Source organism: Kogia breviceps, chromosome 1 (assembly GCF_026419965.1).
Source record: "Kogia breviceps isolate mKogBre1 chromosome 1, mKogBre1 haplotype 1, whole genome shotgun sequence".
In the NCBI taxonomy this organism is placed as follows: domain Eukaryota; kingdom Metazoa; phylum Chordata; class Mammalia; order Artiodactyla; family Physeteridae; genus Kogia; species Kogia breviceps.
Genome location: NC_081310.1, coordinates 25806238 through 25823992, shown reverse-complemented (window position 1 = coordinate 25823992; position 17755 = coordinate 25806238). Strand labels below are relative to the sequence as shown.

General features: G+C 39.6%; 1 protein-coding gene across 2 annotated transcripts in view; it reads right to left on the bottom strand.

Annotated features, from left to right (window-relative positions):
- Positions 1-17755, bottom strand: part of RGL1 (ral guanine nucleotide dissociation stimulator like 1) — a 281220-nt gene that overhangs the window by 172295 nt on the left and 91170 nt on the right. For both annotated transcript variants that reach the window (XM_067029293.1, XM_067029307.1), the window contains exon 2: positions 5527-5690. In XM_067029293.1, coding sequence (XP_066885394.1) covers positions 5527-5658 — 132 coding nt within the window. In that variant the 5' untranslated portion in view covers positions 5659-5690. The remainder of the gene's footprint in view (positions 1-5526; positions 5691-17755) is intronic.

Sequence of the window (17755 nt, the reverse complement as noted above, 5' to 3'; positions counted from 1 at the left end):
GCAAGGAGAGGGGAGTTATTTCCCCCTAGAATTAATTACCACAAGCATACATATCTATAGGTTTCCAGCCTATATTCACACTGAGTGGTCTGAAAAACCTCAAGCTAAGAATTTTTTTTTTTTTCCCCCAGTACACAGGCCTGTCACCGTTGTGGCCTCTCCCATTGCGGAGCACAGGCTCCAGACGCGCAGGCTCAGCGGCCATTGCTCACAGGCCCAGCCACTCCGCAGCATGTGGGATCTTCCCGGACCGGGGCACGAACCCGTGTCCCCTACATCGGCAGGCGGATTCTCAACCACTGCACCACCAGGGAAGCCCAAGAATTTATTTTAAAATGCCTTCCAGTTGATAGTGCTCCCAGAAGTAAATGCAATTTCTCTCCAGAGAAAACTCCTTTCATTCCAAGAAAAATGAACCCACTTTCAAAAAATCATAAAACACACAAAGAACCAAAACACCAAGTGCAAGAGCCAAAAGAAAAAACAGATAGTTGAATAAGACTCCCAGCTATCAGAATTGCCAATTTAGAATATAAAACCATTATACTTAATATTGTTCAGAAACACTCCTCCATGAGTCTCTCTTGTTCCTGCATGTCTTGCTTTGTATACAAAAAAAAACAAAAACAAAAAAACAAAACAGAACAAAAATACCAAGGCTCTAGCTGATCTTTACCTGGACCATTTTTCAGGTCTGTGTTTGCAGTGAGTATCCTTCAAGGATAAAGTAATGTCTCTCACTAGGAGAAAGTGTAGGTTTTCTTACTGTCTACTATAAACTGGCAAGTTCCCCAAGGTCAGTGATCCTCTCCTGTGCAAGCAGCTATCTAAGCCTATCTGTGTCATTCCAGTAGGACCTGGGACATAGGGAACCAAAACAAACATGCTGACACTCTGGCTACTGCTTCTTCTGTGACTAATAAAGTCTTTTGTCCCTGAGACAAGTCTCATGTCTTCTTTCAGCTAATGTGCAAAGAGTGTGAAATCTCATACTCTTCAAATGTCTTGACAAATAGTCTTTAAAAATAAAAATAGGAATAGGAAGCAAGAAACTAAAATAATGACTAGAAGATTTTAAGAGAACAAAACTGAACTTCTAGAAGTAAAAAATAGAATAACTGAAATTTAAAACTCAGTGATTAAAGGGCAAATTAGATACAACTGAAGAGAGAATTAGTGAATTGGAAGATAGATCTAAAATTAATCAGAATACAGTACAGAGAGGAAAAAAGATAGTAAATCTGAAAGAGAGGTTAAGGGACATGAGAAAAGTGTAAGAAAAATAAGCATAGGGCTTCCCTGGTGCCGCAGTGGTTGAGAGTCCACCTGCCGATGCAGGGGACATGGGTTCGTGCCCCGGTCCGGGAGGATCCCACATGCCACGGAGTGGCTGGGCCCGTGAGCCATGGCCACTGAACCTGCACGTCCGGAGCCTGTGCTCCGCAACAGGAGAGGCCACAGCATTGAGAGGCCCGCGTACCGCAAAAAAAAAAAAAAAAAAAAGAGCATAAATCTTGTTAGAGTTTCAGAAGGAAAATGAAGCAAAAACAATTATTAGAGAAGAAAATTACAGAGATGTTTCCACACTGATGAAAGACACCAATCCATATATTTGGGAAGCCCTATGACTTCCAAGAGATTAAACAAAAGAAACCCACACCTAAACACAGAAGAGTAAAACTGCAAAACAGCAAAGAGAATACCTAAGTAATTAGAGAGAAAAGACATCACAGATGGCCCCCAACTTACAATGATACAACTTCCTTTTTTCAACTTTACGAAGGTGCAAAAGTGATACGCACTCAGTAGAAATCATAGTTCAGATTTTGAATTTTGATCTTTCCCCAGGCTAGCAATAGGCAATACAATATTTTCTCATGATTCTGGGCAATGGCAGGAGACCACAGCCCTCAGTCAGCCACGCAATCACAAAGGTAAACAATCAATACACTTACAACCTTTCTGTACTCATAAAACCATTCTGTTTTTTCACTTTCAGTACAGTATTCAGTAAATTACATGAGATATTCAACACTTTATTATAAAATGAGCTTTTCATTTAGATGATTTTAGGCTAAGGTAAGTTTTCTGAGCACATTTAAGGTAGGCTAAGGTAAACTGTAATGTTTGGTAGATTAGGTGTATTAAATGCATTTTTGACTTATGATACTTTTAACTTATGATGGGATTATCAGGATATAACCCCATTGTAAGTCAAGGAAGATCTGTATATGCAAAGAAATAAAACTTAGACTTTCAGCTAGTTTACAACAGAAACAACGGAAAGCAGAAGACAATGGAATATTTTCAATGTACTGAGATAAAGTAACCTGAAATTCTATATCCATCTAAACTATTGTTCTAAGACTGCACTTAAACTAAAGACATCTTCAAACCAAATAATAATAAAACACACAAAGAAAGACTTTTGCTAAAGTTAGACCCTCAGAAAAGTAAACTCTAAAAGAAAAAGAAAAATTATCGGAGATGGGATTGAGATGCAAGAAGGAAACGAGGAAAGAATGATATTCTATTTATACAAACTAGACTGGAAAAATTAAGAAATCTGACAATTCCAAAACTTGGCAAGGATATGGAATAGGGGGAAATTTATGCACTGCTGGTGGGAATGTAAACTGGTATCACTTAGGAAAACAATGTGGCAATAACTTGCAAGATGGAACTTGCACATAACATGTATTAACCTAGAAAATAGGGACATTCTTATACAGGGGCATAAGACATGTATAAGCATGTTCACAGTAGCATTGTTCATAATGAAAAAAAACTAAATAATTGAAATGTTCATCAACATAACTATGAATAAATAAATCATGGTATAACCACATAATGGCATATTATTCAACAGTAAAAATTAATGAATTACTACTACACGTATTAATGTTGTAAGTCTTAAAAAATCTTAGAAACAGGTTGAGTGAAAGAAATAAGTCACCAAAGAAATCAGATATATATCACACATATATATGACTATATAAATAGCTTATATGACTAAACAATATTTTGGGGGGATACATATGTATGTAATAAAACTGTTTAAAAGCCAAAGAATGATTAAACACAGATTTCAAGAACATGGTTACCTTTGTAAGGAAAGGAATCCAGGGGAAAGGATGTGAAGGATTACACACATGGATTCAACAAATCAGTAAAATTCTAGTTCTTAAGTTGGTTGTGAGCTCACAAGTGTTTTTTTTTAAATATTATACACTATAAGTTACATGTATATTATTTTTTAGATATCAAATATTATAATGTAAAGAAATTAACATTTAGCCAAAAAAGAAAATGAATAGAAGGAGCTTCCTTAACCTTCGTTATAAAAATCTTACAGCAAAATCGTATAGGATAAAATATTGGTGAAATATTGAGGGTGAAATATTGAAGCATGGCTTTTAAAGTCAACAATGAGACAAGATATTCACTGAATCATAAATATGTTGATACTCCCCCAAATTAATCAACAAACTTATTGCAATCCATATCAAATTCCCAGCAGACTTTGTTTTTTCTTCATATTTGCAGTACTTAATAAGGTCATCCTAAATTCATATTGAAAATCTAAGTTCCAAAAAACAGCCAAGACAATTTTGAAGAGCAATAACTCAGTGGAGGGACATGCCCTACCAGATATCCAGGTTTCCTTCAAAGCTAGAATAGTTGAAGGAGTATCACATCAGCAGAGAGAGTATGTAAAGAAACGTGATACACGAAATATAGCATTACAAGCTAAAGAAGAAATGATGGACATTCAAAAATGGTATGAGGATAATTGATTATCCATATGGAAAAAAATTCATGTTAAAACAAGAAGGCCCCATTTCAAAATAATCAGATTAACCAATATTTAAAGGTCTGATGATATCAATAACCGGGAGAATGTAGAGTAGGGAAAATTCTCATATGCTGTTAGTGGGGATATAAACTCATGTCCCCATCTTGGAGACAAATCTGGTAATAACTAGTAAAACTGAAGGCTTTCATACTTTATAATCCAGCATGCCACTTCTAGGTGGCATGCTAGAAACATGTATAACACTGCCTTGTATTGAAAAAAAACAAAGTTAATCAACAAGAAAATGGATAAATAAATTTGACCTTATTATCAATAGAGTATAAAAAGCAGTTAAAATGAATAAACCAGGACTACATGTATCATCATGGAAAAGAGATAAAATAGAAACAAAATGTTAAGTAAAAAAAGCAAGGTGTAGAAGTAGATATACAGTATAAAGCTTATGTAAAACTTCACAGACGTAAATCAATACTATATATTGGAAATACAGATAACACGTATGCAGTATACATATTGAAATATGCATAAGGATGATAGACGTCAAATTCAAGATAGTGATTACCTTTGGGTAAGGAGGGAGGGGAAAAAAATTGGGTGCCAGAACTAGGGTGAGGCAAGCAAGTCATCTACCATGCAAAACATCAGGACTCATTAACTTTCAAGCTTGTGCACGTGCAGGAGACAAACCTAAGAGTGAGCACCTCCTTAAATTTTGTACCCTTAGCACCTCCCTTATCTGATCCTAATCTTGGCCCTGTTAGGTAAGATACACAAAGACTTCACGAGCTCTCTGCAGAGTTTTACTGCTTAAAAAAAAAAAAAAAAAAAAAAAAAAAAAAAAAATCAGTTGGGCAAGTATTTCCATAGAAAGTGTTTACAATTTCTTTGGCTGGATTTCACACGTTTAAGACTGTAGTTGTTATGTTAGTTTCTTAGATTGGAATTGTCACAACATGCAGGTATTAGAGATTTGGATACCAAACACAAGTGCTCTGAGGACTTGGTACAATGATTTCTCATGAGATTCCTTTTCCCTTTACAGAATAACCAACAGAAAGACATGTGACTACGCTTGGCAGTGACCCCCTCACTCCCATGGCTTTGCATCTTGAGCAGAGAAATGTGAGAATGAGGAGAGGGTAGAGACCAGTGTGGAATTTATACCAGGGGTAGGGCTCTGAGTAGTTCCTGCTGACTTGGTTCCTGTCCTGTTTCCAAACATAGTTCTCCAAACTTCCCATCAATTCTGTGAGCCTCCCAATATCCTCCAATAATTTCCCATTTTCTTTAAATTAGTCAGAGTCAATTTCTGTTGCTTGCAACCGGAGAGCCCTAACTGATACTTAGCCTCGTGCTGTCAAGGAATGAATTTATATAATTCCACATGTGTTAGTTGTTCCTTAGGAATCAACTTTCTCACCACCATTTGATTTCCCATTTAGGTTTGGTAGGATTCTACAAGGACAATGTCTACTTGTATATTTTAAGCCCTATTGGTCAGGGCTAACTCCCTTGGCTGAATCACTGTGGAGTATTACTAATGTCCAAGGGACACACCCCTGACTTCTTATTCTCCAGCTGTGGTTGTGCCTATGGCCCCCGAATAAAAAATTGCCAAGCTGGCCTAGGATAACGGCTACACTAAGAATGATAGTTTCAAGTCTAAGAAAATCCATCAGTGCGCCAACTGTGTCACTTAGTTGTCTTACCTCCTCTGTCTTTAAAACTTCCCATATCCGAGCGTGATCTTCCACCAGCCAGTGTCCTGCGCTCTCTACCTTGGTGGAAAGTTTGAGTTTAGACACCACATGCGCAGGCTCTCCCACGGGCTTCCCCTCCATCTTGAAAGAGCCAGGCAGGAGGCATTACGGATCTGTTTGGAAGAATAAAGTGGGATCCAGGTTAAAACACTGAGTAACATAAAAAGAGATAGGAAAGCAAACTATCACGCTTGACTTGTGGGTAATGAGACCATCAACAACAGTATCACAACAGGCACCAACTTTTATGGCCACATTTTATGTTTTAGATATTCATGATTGGTATTTTAATGCAGGAATCTGGAGGCAGGGATGCATTCTGATAATGGATGAAGTGATAAAAATTGTAAAGCAAAGTAAAAAGCATCCTCTGCCTGTTCTATCTGCTTGTCACTTTGCTCTGGCCCCTCAGTAGGGGAAATGGAAATGGGTGGATGTAAGGCAAGCCTGAGCAATGTTTTTGTATTTCCATGCCATGCAGTGCATGTGGAAGAAGCATTGGCTCTGGTGTCAGGAGTTTTACTCTTCAAACATCTATTAAACACTTATTTATTCGAGGCTCCATGCAAGGCATACACACATAATTTGGTAGTTTGGTCCTTCACCTTAAAAAGCTTACTGTCTCAGGGCAGAAAGTGCTGTAAACAAGCAATCACAACACAGTGTATTACAGCATAATGTGTGAAACGCCTCAGTAATCATGTTTCCAAACTGTAGTGGAAGCACAGAGGAAGGTTCTCTTCAATATTTATTGGCTGTGTTACTTTCCTGAGCCTCCGTTTCATCAGCAGTTGCTGCAGAGACAGTATCTAAAAACTGATAACAATTCTGTAAAGTCTACTTCCTTGACATCATTCTATCTGCCATTGGCTTGTTCAGAATCACGTCATGCCTGCCCAGCACCATACTGCCCTAAGGAATCTCCTTACCTCCATTCACGACCCCCAGGTCTAACCTTCTCAGGGTAATTTTTCTAAAAAGCAAATCTGATAATGATGTTCTACCTACCAAAAACTTTGCCCGGAGAATGAAGTCTAAACTCCGTAACACAGCATCCAAGGCCTCCTCTGCCTCCCTTCTCCCGCCACGCCCGGCTGCCTGCTCTGCCATCTGTTTCAGTCCTTTGAAAGTGCTTATGGGACTTCCGTGGTGGCGCAGTGGTTGGGAATCCGCCTGCCAATGCAGGGGACACAGGTTCCAGCCCTGGTCCGGGAAGATCCCACATTCCACGGAGCAACTGAGCCCATGCTCCACAACTACTGAGCCTGCACTCTAGAGCCCGCGAGCCACAACTACTGAGCCCACGTGCCACAACCACTGAAGCCCGTGAGCCTAGAGCCCGTGCTCTGCAACGGGAGGGGCCACCGCAGTGAGAGGCCTGCACACCGCAATGAGGAGTGGCCCCTGCTCACCGCAACTAGGGAGAGCCCACAGGCAGCAGCGAAGACCCAACGCAGCCAAAAATAAATAAATAAAATAAATAAATTTATTTTTTTAAAAAAAGAAAGTGCTTATGGATCTCAGATACATCTAGGACCTTTAAGCCTTTGTTTGTGTCACCTCCCCTCCACCCACCACGCCAAGAGAATAAAGGCCCCTCCTCCTTTGTTAGTCTCTATATATACTCTGGACAGATCTCTATCATGTCACCTAAAACACTTTATTATAATTATTTGTTTTCAACTTTATTTCTCCTTTCTGGTCTTTCAAGCATCTTAACTCTAGAGATGATGTCATGTACAGAGTAAGTACTAAATGAATGTTTGATGGATTAGTTAATTCAGTAATCATAAGACTCCAGTAAAAATAAGGCAGCAGATCTAATATATTCAAATAACAGATTAAAAGTCGAATTATTCCTTCTCTTCCACTTTGTTTGACTTAGTGGGCTGTAAGCTCTTCATAAGAGAGGGTCAAGTCTAACATTCATCCTGCACCCCCAGGCAGCTAATTCTGCAAGCAGCAATTGCCCATTAGTTAAAAACAGAGTAGTTTTCTTGGAAATGTCTTCAAGGAACTGAGCATGTCTGCAAAAATCAGGTCTTACGCTCACATAACCTATTGCCCAAATAAGAGTAAATGGAAATCGGCGTTGATAAGCTGGACAGGGGTGATAGGTCAGAAAATTCGAGAGAAGGGTCTTCTGCAGCCAAGTTACTTCTCTGCCTCACATGCTCCATCTGTAAGCCATGGAGAGGCGAGCAGTCTGCTGGCAGAGAGCAATGGTGAGGAAACTGTTAACCAAAACCATTGTGAAGTATTTAAAAGCATGGAGTTCTTACTACACTCTCCTAGGAACCAGGAAACAGAACCTTTATAATTAATGAACAAAGTTCTTCTGAGTGGACATAAATGATGCTGACACATACATGCAAGGAAATAAACAGAGGAGAGTCATGTGGAGGTTTCAGTCCAAAAAAAGGAAATTAAAATAAACAGGCAAAATGGAAACAGGCCAAATTAGTAGGGAAGGAAATTCCATTGTTGTTATTGGAGATAATACTGTAAACCACAAATAATAAATCAAAACAAAGTGGAAAAACTACATAAAATGGTTTTGGCTGTATCCTCTGTATATCATGGAGATGTAGCTGGATAAAACAGACAAACTGCAGCATCTCAGGATGAACGATGGAACATCTGTAAATGTAATATAGCCCAGTGACCCCTTGGCTCTTCCTCTACTGTCTGCCCACAGCTGCTTTCTCATCTCCACGGTGTGGGTGAAAGTTGGCAAATTTTCAGTGTTAGAGACTGAACTCTACTGTGTATTGACCTCCTACAGATTCTTCCTTACCCTGTTTGGGAGAAGATGCAATTCTGAGTTTTCAACCATTCCAAAGTACTTGGGAACTTAGGATGGATACAGAGAGGCAGCCAGCTCTTATGAGGCTCTTCAAGCATTTTGAGATCCTCCACCCCACCTGAGACTTGAGGCCTTTTCACCCATATTCAATACATTTCCTCACTCACACACACAAAATGACCATATGCATAATATTATTGAGCTCCCATTGTATCCCAGTCACTGCACTAGGTATTTTCCATGTTATGTCAAGTCCATATGATAATGCTTCAAGGTAAATGTCACAGTTTTACAACGATGAAAAATTTGACTCAGAGAGATTAAGTAACTGCTAGAAAGTTGTAGGGTTCCCAAGTTCACGCTCTCTCTCCTAGGTCAGTTCAGAAGGCTTTCAACCCCTACCCATTATCTCATCACTGGTGGAATGAGACCTCCCTCTCATGCCCCTTCCCCCATGGACTAGAGTTAAAGTGTCACTGTCTGAGGTCACTGGCATAATAGTGCCCCTTGAGAGGTGGTCACATCTGATTAATCATAGCTAAGAGTGAGATAGATAGAGGGAGGGAAATTTCATGAAAAAAATGGATCATTCCTTTCCCTCTTTACTCCCATCTTAACTTCTGACCAGGGCAGGCTTTAAGGGTATGACCTGCACAGTCACACATGGCCTTTGCTAAGATGGGCCCTAAGCATGGTTGTATACTCTGCTGTCACTGTCTTAAAATTCCTAATATTTCACCAAGGGCACCCTGCATTTTCATTTTGCTCTGGGCCCCCAAATTATGTAGCCAGTCCTGCTGCTGGCCCATGCATTATAGGTTCCATTATACCTTCATGCATTATAGGTTTCTTATTTTCCTAAAATGAGCTAGAAGTCTATATAGTGGAGCCAGTTTTTTGGTAAGTTAAAACATGAGGCATATGTTGACCTTCTTCTACCTCTGATAGGCTGCATGCCTTAAAGCTGAACTACTGCATTCTCTCTTAAAGCACACAGTCAAGGCTTACAAGCCAACTTCCATGCAAATATGAGCCCACACAACAGATAAGTAATCACTGTAAACCTAAAAGGCAAAATCTTCAACTCTACTTAATAATTAGTCTAAAATATCATAGTCCTTATAAGCTCTTTGGGAAATCAGTTTTGAAGAACTGTCATCCTAAAACACCTGATGACCAAAGCAGAAATTTTTTTAACCACAGAATGATAAGGACATCCTTAAGTTGGAGGTGGGGTATAGAAAGGAACTGTGTGTCTATAAAGGCAAATATCTGATCAGAGAACACAGAAGCAAAGTTTTGCTCAAAAATTTAAAAAGAAGTTGCTTGAGAGCTGTTTTTTTGTTTTTTGGGTTTTTTTTTGGTTTTTATCTAATTGTAAAAGGGCTGTGATTATACATTGTCTCTACTGCCTGAAACAGAGAAGTCAGATAAGAACAGGGAAGCCAAGTCTGGTGAAATAGAAGAAAGATGCTTTCAGTTGACACTGAGAAACAATTTGCAGATGAGAAAAGCCATGTAAAGGTTTTTGAGGTCACTGCATTCAAGTCCTAGAGCCCTAACATTCCCACCAAAGCTGAAAGGTTTTGCTTCATTTTGTTTTTTAAGTTAGGTTAAATCCAAAGGCCATTCTAGTCAATATTTATAAATCCTAGTTGTCTTATGAAAAATTGATAGCTGCTAGAAACTTGTGAAAATAATAATTTATGATTATATAAGTAACCAAAAAATTAAATGATTATTATCAATGTGAAAGTATGTATTTCCTTAAAATTTTTAATTTCTTTAAAGTTTGTGTTTTTAAGATGTGCATTTTCTTTTTAAAATATTTACTACATTTTGCTTATGATATAAAATACATAATAACAACATTTCTCCCATTACTTCAAAAATAATCGTTGATTGGAGGTCATAACAGTTTCTATGGTGATGACAAAAGACATGTTTGAGAGTTTCATATCCTAAATGATCATTAAGTACCAAAAGTAAATAATCAACTTCTCAGGGGCTAATCTTAAAAACATAAGTATTAAGTGACAATCTAAGAACATAAAAATTTGCCATTACTAGTGTCTGTTCCTGAGATTTGATAAATATTACCCATAACACCCATGAATAATATTTTTGAAACATGGTTTTAAAAGTAAGTGCTAGGGCACAATTTCACGGAACTCTGTATTTATTTTATTAGTCCCCATGCCGGACTTTGATAAATCAATCGGTACTTTATTAAATTTGACTTTCCTTCTATGATAGTAAATAATGTATGAGACATTCCTCTAAATCATTATCTTTTTTCTCCTACCTCTCCTCTTTACATAGTTTTGGAAGGAAAAAAAGTGTTTAATTTTCAGAACGTTACTGGAGTGGTGTGGTGTTTCTTGTCTTTATCTATTAGGTCCATGCGTTTCTTCAGCCCTTGCAGATTCCATCATTCGTATTAATAATACAGTATTTCTGTTTTATTCCCTTTATACACATAAACTCTTGCTTCTGCCTGAAGAAATCCTTTGATTTTTTTTTAACTCAACTCAGATTTCTTCTAATCCTGAAAAGGCCTGGCATTGCCCTGTCCCGGTCTCTTCCAGGATCACTTGTCTTTCTGCCATTTCTTTCCTCCTACCTTCTCTCTACCTCATTCTTCTTCCTAATGAGCTGAGGTCCTGTCCAGATAAGACAGGTTTGTTTATCATTATCTACAACTCTTCCACCTAAAAAGTCTATCTATCAAGAAGAGTCTTTGCATCTTAGTTTTACTCAAAGGTTTAGAATAGCATCACAAGAGCAGTGAAATTCCAGTCAGGAGACATGGGTTCAAATCATGTGGCCATAATAATTTCTCTATGTAAGCCTTGAGCAAACCATTTCACTTTTCAGCCTCAGTTGCCCCCTCTTTAAAATAAATAGATAAACTACAAGTCTGCTGAGACCCCTTACAGGGATAAAACACTCACCTCCCCCCAAATGTAGAAAGCAAAATATGCATTGAATTTGTTTCCCAGTAGAGCTGAGGGATCTACACTACTAAACAAAACAAATCAGCAAAAGGTTGTCATTTCTGTGGGTCACTCACATATCGTATTTATTCTCCTATCATGCATGCATTCACTATTCGGAAGTCAAGCAAACAGCATGAATAGCCCCTTGGAATTGATAGATATAACCTCTGAGTTTTGACTATTCAGGAACAACCCCAAATTTTCGGTCATGTAGTCAATTGTAAGTTTGCTGAGGCTTTGTAAAGTTGGTGTTTAGGGGTGCTCACCAATCTTTAGCATCCAAATCTAAGGATGGTTGGGTGGAAGAGTTCTCTAATCATGATTGCTGTTGTGGTGTTTACAAATTGGGGAATCCAAGAAGGTATTAAGATATAGCCTCCCCAATTGTGGGAGTCCATCACAGTGGTCTCACCAGTGTATTCCATCTGAAAAGAGAGAAAGAAGAAGCTGTCTGGAAGCGAGGATCCCTGTGGGGAAACGGAGACTGGAACACAGACAGATACTCAGACAGCAAGAACTCCAGGAAGCCATGACATAGAGAGAGATTTCTAGGTCTGGGAAAGGGGGCATGTCAAGTCATCTTACAGCAAAATATTAAAGTTATCTGTGTTTGAAGTGACAACATATGTCCATGTATTAGAAGGTAAACAGATCTTCATTACCTCTTCCTCTTTGGAATCTCAACAGCATTCTAGTCTGTATAAGGCAATTCACTTATATTCTGCATGTTGCTTTCTTTTGCTTTCCTCAGCTCTGGTCTCCCCTGCTGGACTGCCAGCTCTTTGAGAGCAAGACTGGACATAAATTTATTATACTGCTTCGATTTTTTTTTAAAGCCCAATCACTCTTTTTTTTTTTTTAATCTTCATTTTATTTTCTTTCCATTAAAAAAAAAATCACTGGAGTCCGAGATAACACATTTGCCATTACGATGTATTTTGGAACAAATGTCAATCACCGGGCAACCATTTCCAAAGGAATTTTAATTATGTACTGTCTCACTGAACACTGAGCAAAGTTGCACAATAGTCTGTGGAGTTAGAAGTGACTTTCTGTGAAAGTAACTGTCTCCCGTTAAAAGTAGAAAATTAAAGAAGTGCAAGGCATTCCATTCCTTCTTCATTCAAGTTGATACTTTTTTAAAGGCTGGTCCAACTGCACTTCAGACTTTGTGTACTTTCCCCCCCTCACTGATAGTATTTGGCAGAAGTTTTTAATAATAATTCAAAAAAAAAAAGAAAGAAAGAAAGAAAGAAAAACCCAGACTGAGTTTGTACTACCCTTGTGAACCTCCCTGGAGAAATGCTGCTCTTTGCTCAGCAATTCCTGCTTGAAACAGAGAGCCAACACAAGGAAAACAGCTGGGCTCCCTTCCTGGTCTCCATTCAGAGCGGCCAGTCTGGAAACAAATCTGCAAAGACAGACACGGGGGAGGGAGAGAACACCTAAACAGAATAGAGGCTGAGATCACGAAGAATCCTTCAGTGTTCTAAGAGAGATAGAATTCTAAGGGACTGACTTTTTTATGGCCTGCATTTTTATTATAATAAAAAGCTTGGCAATTATGTTGTTTGAAAACTTAAAATGAGATGAAACTGTAGATCACATGACTGTCCCAGGCTCAATATTTCGCAGTTCTGTGGACTCCAGCTTTCACTCGCTGGATGAGGGCAAAATACAAAAACCACTAGGGGAGCATCACCCAGTTCACTAGTCCCAGGCTAATTTTTATCTTCCAGTTGAAGTCAGTTGAGCTGATTCAGGTCAGAGCCATCTTTTAAGTCCCAACTACAACAACAGCAATGGTGATAAGATCCCCCTCTCCTCCACCCCAGTGAATTCAGCATTCACCGTGCCAGGCACTGGACCTGCACTTTGCAAGCATCAATTCCACCTCAGAACAGCCTCAGGAGAAGTTCAGATCAAGAGAGGTGAGGGAACCAGTCCTGGAGTTTCTTTCAAGCCATCCTGACCCTGGAGCTGTGCCCTCACCACTGTACCACGCTGCTACTACCCTTTAACAGTCAATGCTCCACTTACAACATGACACCATGTAAATGCTGAAAAATCTGAATTCCCAGGAATCTGAGCTCTTGAAAACATTCAGAAGAGGGCTTCTCATGGGAGGAATGTGAAATTTTTTAAATGTTAGGTTCAGGGAAGGAAATCTGTTGGGTTTATCAGTTAATGCACAAAATCATTTAACTCCCAAATAGATTGGCCTTTCCACATCTCAGGTTAAAGAGCATTCTGTTCTCAATCTTTTACTCTACCAAAAACAGAAGTCTAATCTATTTAATTACAGTCACTTTTACTAGGCCATAGGATAATGGCAGGTCCCAATGAGGGGAAATCTCTTTCAAGAAAACACTTCTGGGAGAGGCGTCTGCGGCGAGCTGGCACTAGACCAATCCTTATCCTCTTTCGTGAGATCAGATAACACCTTGCCCAACTCTGATTAGTTTCACATAGTAATGATTAAATCCAGTTACTCCTGCTGAATACCCCAGATACCAGTTTGCTAGACTAAGTGCAGGAAGTTTTATATTCAGAGTTGCATCTTCATTTCCATCTAACTGTGTTGTTCCTTCCTTGATCTTGACCTCTGAAATAGAAACAAATGCCCATACGTGGTGCTAAGGCCAAAAGAAGGGGCCCAATATTCATCCAGCATGGGGGGGTGGTGGAGGGAGGGATCTGTGTACTTTGTGTCAGGATGACTTTTACCACTGGCTCACATTTTTTACTTTCTTCTCAGCTTTTTTGGCCTGCACCCGTGATGTAACATGACGGACCTAACCCATGTGGTCAAAAACTCAATGACCCCAATGAACACAGGAATACTAAGAGACAATGAAACAAGAAGGAGAAACCACTAGAGATGCTGCTTCCCGACCCTGACACTTGCATTGACCTTGTGGGCTTATCTCCGGGTGACCTGTGCACCCAGAGCGAACACAACAGAAAGTCAAAACCACATCTTATGGAACTGGACACAACCTTCCTAAAGGCTGGCACGCTGTAGCACAATGACATTTGCATCAGTAAATGCAGTTACGGTGGTCATGTTCCACGAGTATTGGAAAAGATGCAATCGTTATTTTCGAATGATTTTCAATATTTCCGATCGTGTCAAAGTCTATCAGTGAACTTTATAAAGACACTCCAACTTCTTTTATTTGTCCTATTCTTTTTTTTTTCTTTCACATCAAGCTCTATGAGGGTGTATCATAGAAGATGCATCTTGCATTCATGTGTATATTAGATGAGAGGAAGCTTCTGAATTTACCCTCCATAGTCTATGAAGGATAGAACCCTCACATTATTTTGGATTGAACCAAAAGATCTTAAGCCAGAATGAGGCCACTGAAAACCAAATTCTACTCTCAAATCTCAAACAGGTTTCCAAAGCATATTGGAAAACTGCTTTGCATAGCAACAGAGTCAGGAATGTGTTCAGCTCAGCCTGGAGGGAGGACCATGCTGGGATATATGAAATAGTCACTGACTTAGAACCTACTTTTTGTTTAAGATTGCAAATATTCCTAGCAGGGCCAAGCCTGGATTTCTCATTAGGCCTTCAGAAAGCAGCAGCCATCTGTCACAGTCTTTTCAAAGGCTGCATTAAACGGCTTGTGTACATCTGCAGGGTTTCTGTGTTTGATCCTAGATTATGTTTTCACTAAGGCTAAGGGTTAGAGTTTTGACAGATGTGGCTGTAGTCTAACTGGCCCACCTTATCTGCCCCTTTTCCACACCCACACAGTATGCGATAGCCAAGTTTGTGGAATGTCTCAATTTTGATACCAGCAGATGAGGGGTGGATGGAATGTGGGCTTGAATACTTAGTTAGGTTTTGGTTTTAGTTTCAGACTCAGTATGAAATCCAGTGCAGCATCTGTCTGCAGGGAAATAGGATTATGTCATTCTGTCACTGTTTCATTCCAACTAGGTTGCAGTTTCTTTTCTCTTTTATTTCTCCCTCCTCTAACTTTTACAGGACTTTCCACTTTCTCCATTTTTTTTTTCATTGCCACAGCTTGACCTTGCTATTTCCAATAAACCAAAGTGGAAACTGAAAGAGAGTGTGTCTCAGATTCAGACCTCTTAGTGCGAATAGCTATTGTGCAAATACACGATTTGGCATCCCTGGCTTCCTCATTGAGGAGGTCAGTGGTCCAATGTGACTTAACTGCAACAAGATGGCAAACTCCCAGGGACGTGACAGTTACGTTGCTTAACCGAAATTAAGTTACCAGCACCACACTATGCACAGGAGGGATGCGCAAGTCCCTAACGTTTTAGTGATTTAGCCTAATCATTGTGCCAGGTGTGTATGAGACAGGGTGCAATAAAGATAAATAAGCACGTGTCCTCCTTTAATCGGCCTCCCTGCTGGGAGTTCTTAATCTGAACCACTGGGAAGTCCACAATTATTTGAAGAGAAAGAGATATATTTCAAAATGATAGGGTAAGTGTTAGAAGACAGATATGCACAAGGGCATTATATTGAGAGCTCGGTGAGGAAAGTATGAGTCCCCCAGTCACTGAAGCGCTGAGAAGTTAAGTGAATCGCCCAAGGTCACAGAGCAGAACGCAAATTCGAAAACAGATCTGTCTGATTCACAACAAAGCTTCCCTTGCCATTCTACAATGGCTTTTCACAATTTTCACAGAATTGTGGCTATGTTAATTTGGCTTTGTAACGTTAATGTTTAAAGAGAAACACTAACCCTTTGCACTCAGGTAGAAGAGGAAAGGCCAAGAGGGTTATCTGAAATCTGTGCTTCCTTATCTGTGCTTCCTTATCTACCAAAGCTGAGAGCCCGCTTCTTCCTATGGCCTTTCACATCCCACCGCGCCAGCTCCTCTCCAATCCTGGGTGCCTATCACCTTTCCCCAGGCCTGCCCTTGCAGAGCTAAATAAACAATTATGCCACTATTGCTAAAAAGTGGCAGAAAACAGAAACAAAAATTGACATTGTCAGTTCTCTCACTTCTTAGTCCCTTATGGACATTTTTGCTACAAAAGTATGGAGATCTGAAAGCCTAATTATTTTTTAAGACTTTCTTTAAAACAATATATGGACCCTATGACAGTACTCACTGACTTCTTCACTCTGGCTCTACTCTGGGGGTTGATGAGTTTATGATTTACAGCTCAAGTGAATGCAGTGCTCAGGTTCATTGCTCCAATTTGATTATAGCTGACAGTGGTTCTGGGTACCAGAGCGATTTTACTGATTATTAACTTCACTGTGGGCTGAAAAATGACTTACACTCTAGTGAAGCTTAAGCAGGCTCAGCGTCACAGCTTCTGTGCACTTTACTCCATTTCTCCACTTCAGTCTGGACACAAAGAAAGTGTGGGGTTTTATTTTTTTATCCTTTTGTGTGTCCTAAAAAGGAATTCCAGGCTAGTTGCTTTGGACGTATAATATCATCCAGAGGATGAAATACCATGAAATCAGGTCCAAGTCGTTTTGAGGTCTTAGTTGCTTTGGACGTATGATATCATCCAGAGGATGAAATACCATGAAATCAAGGTCCAAGTAGTTTTGAGGTCTTACCTGAGACATAAGTGCACTGATTAAGTCAGCCTCGAAATCTGTCAACAGGCCGCCTGGGTGAAAGTTGATTAAGTCTCTCTCCCTCTCTGTTTCCTTGTTGTAGACCCACCAGAGTTGTTTAGATTTACTCCAGTTCCTGCTGGACCAATTAGTCAAAAATAAGTTCTGTATTCTCCCAATTAAAATCTGGCAACACTCACCTTCCACGTACAACAGGCTGTCCTGGCTGGTCTCACACAGCCAAAAAGGAACTTAAAATAGAAAGGCAGGACTCTCAGTACATTTGAGTAGCACATGGGCAGTCACATCAGTTTTAAACCTAAGTGTCCCCAGTGCTTTAGTCTGAGCTCTTGAGCCAAACTAATACTCTCACTCTCCTTTTCCATCATCTTGGGGAGACAAGGTAGTGGAATGAGGTACAAACTCCTTAGCTGATCTTCTCTGCTGGGCCAAACCATGCAGGCACCATCCTCTGGGTCCAGTTTGGGACTTTTACGAGAGAACCTCTCTGTCTCTTGGTCTTAGCCAGTACTTAGGGAGAAAGTGCTATATATCATAGCCAAAGTTTGTGCCAAAATAGTTAAATCTTGCTTCATTTGAACTACAAGGAACTCCTAGGGCAATGCACTACAGATGTAAAGAAAGTTTGACAAATATAGCTCAGAGTGAGTAATGACTTGCATACCTATTCCAGGGGGGGAAAAAAAAAAAAAGATCCAGAAAAAAGAAGAAAGGCAGGGTCAGTGAGACTTCCCCAAGGTGAAGAAAATCTATCACCTCTCTACTCCATAATCCTGCAAACA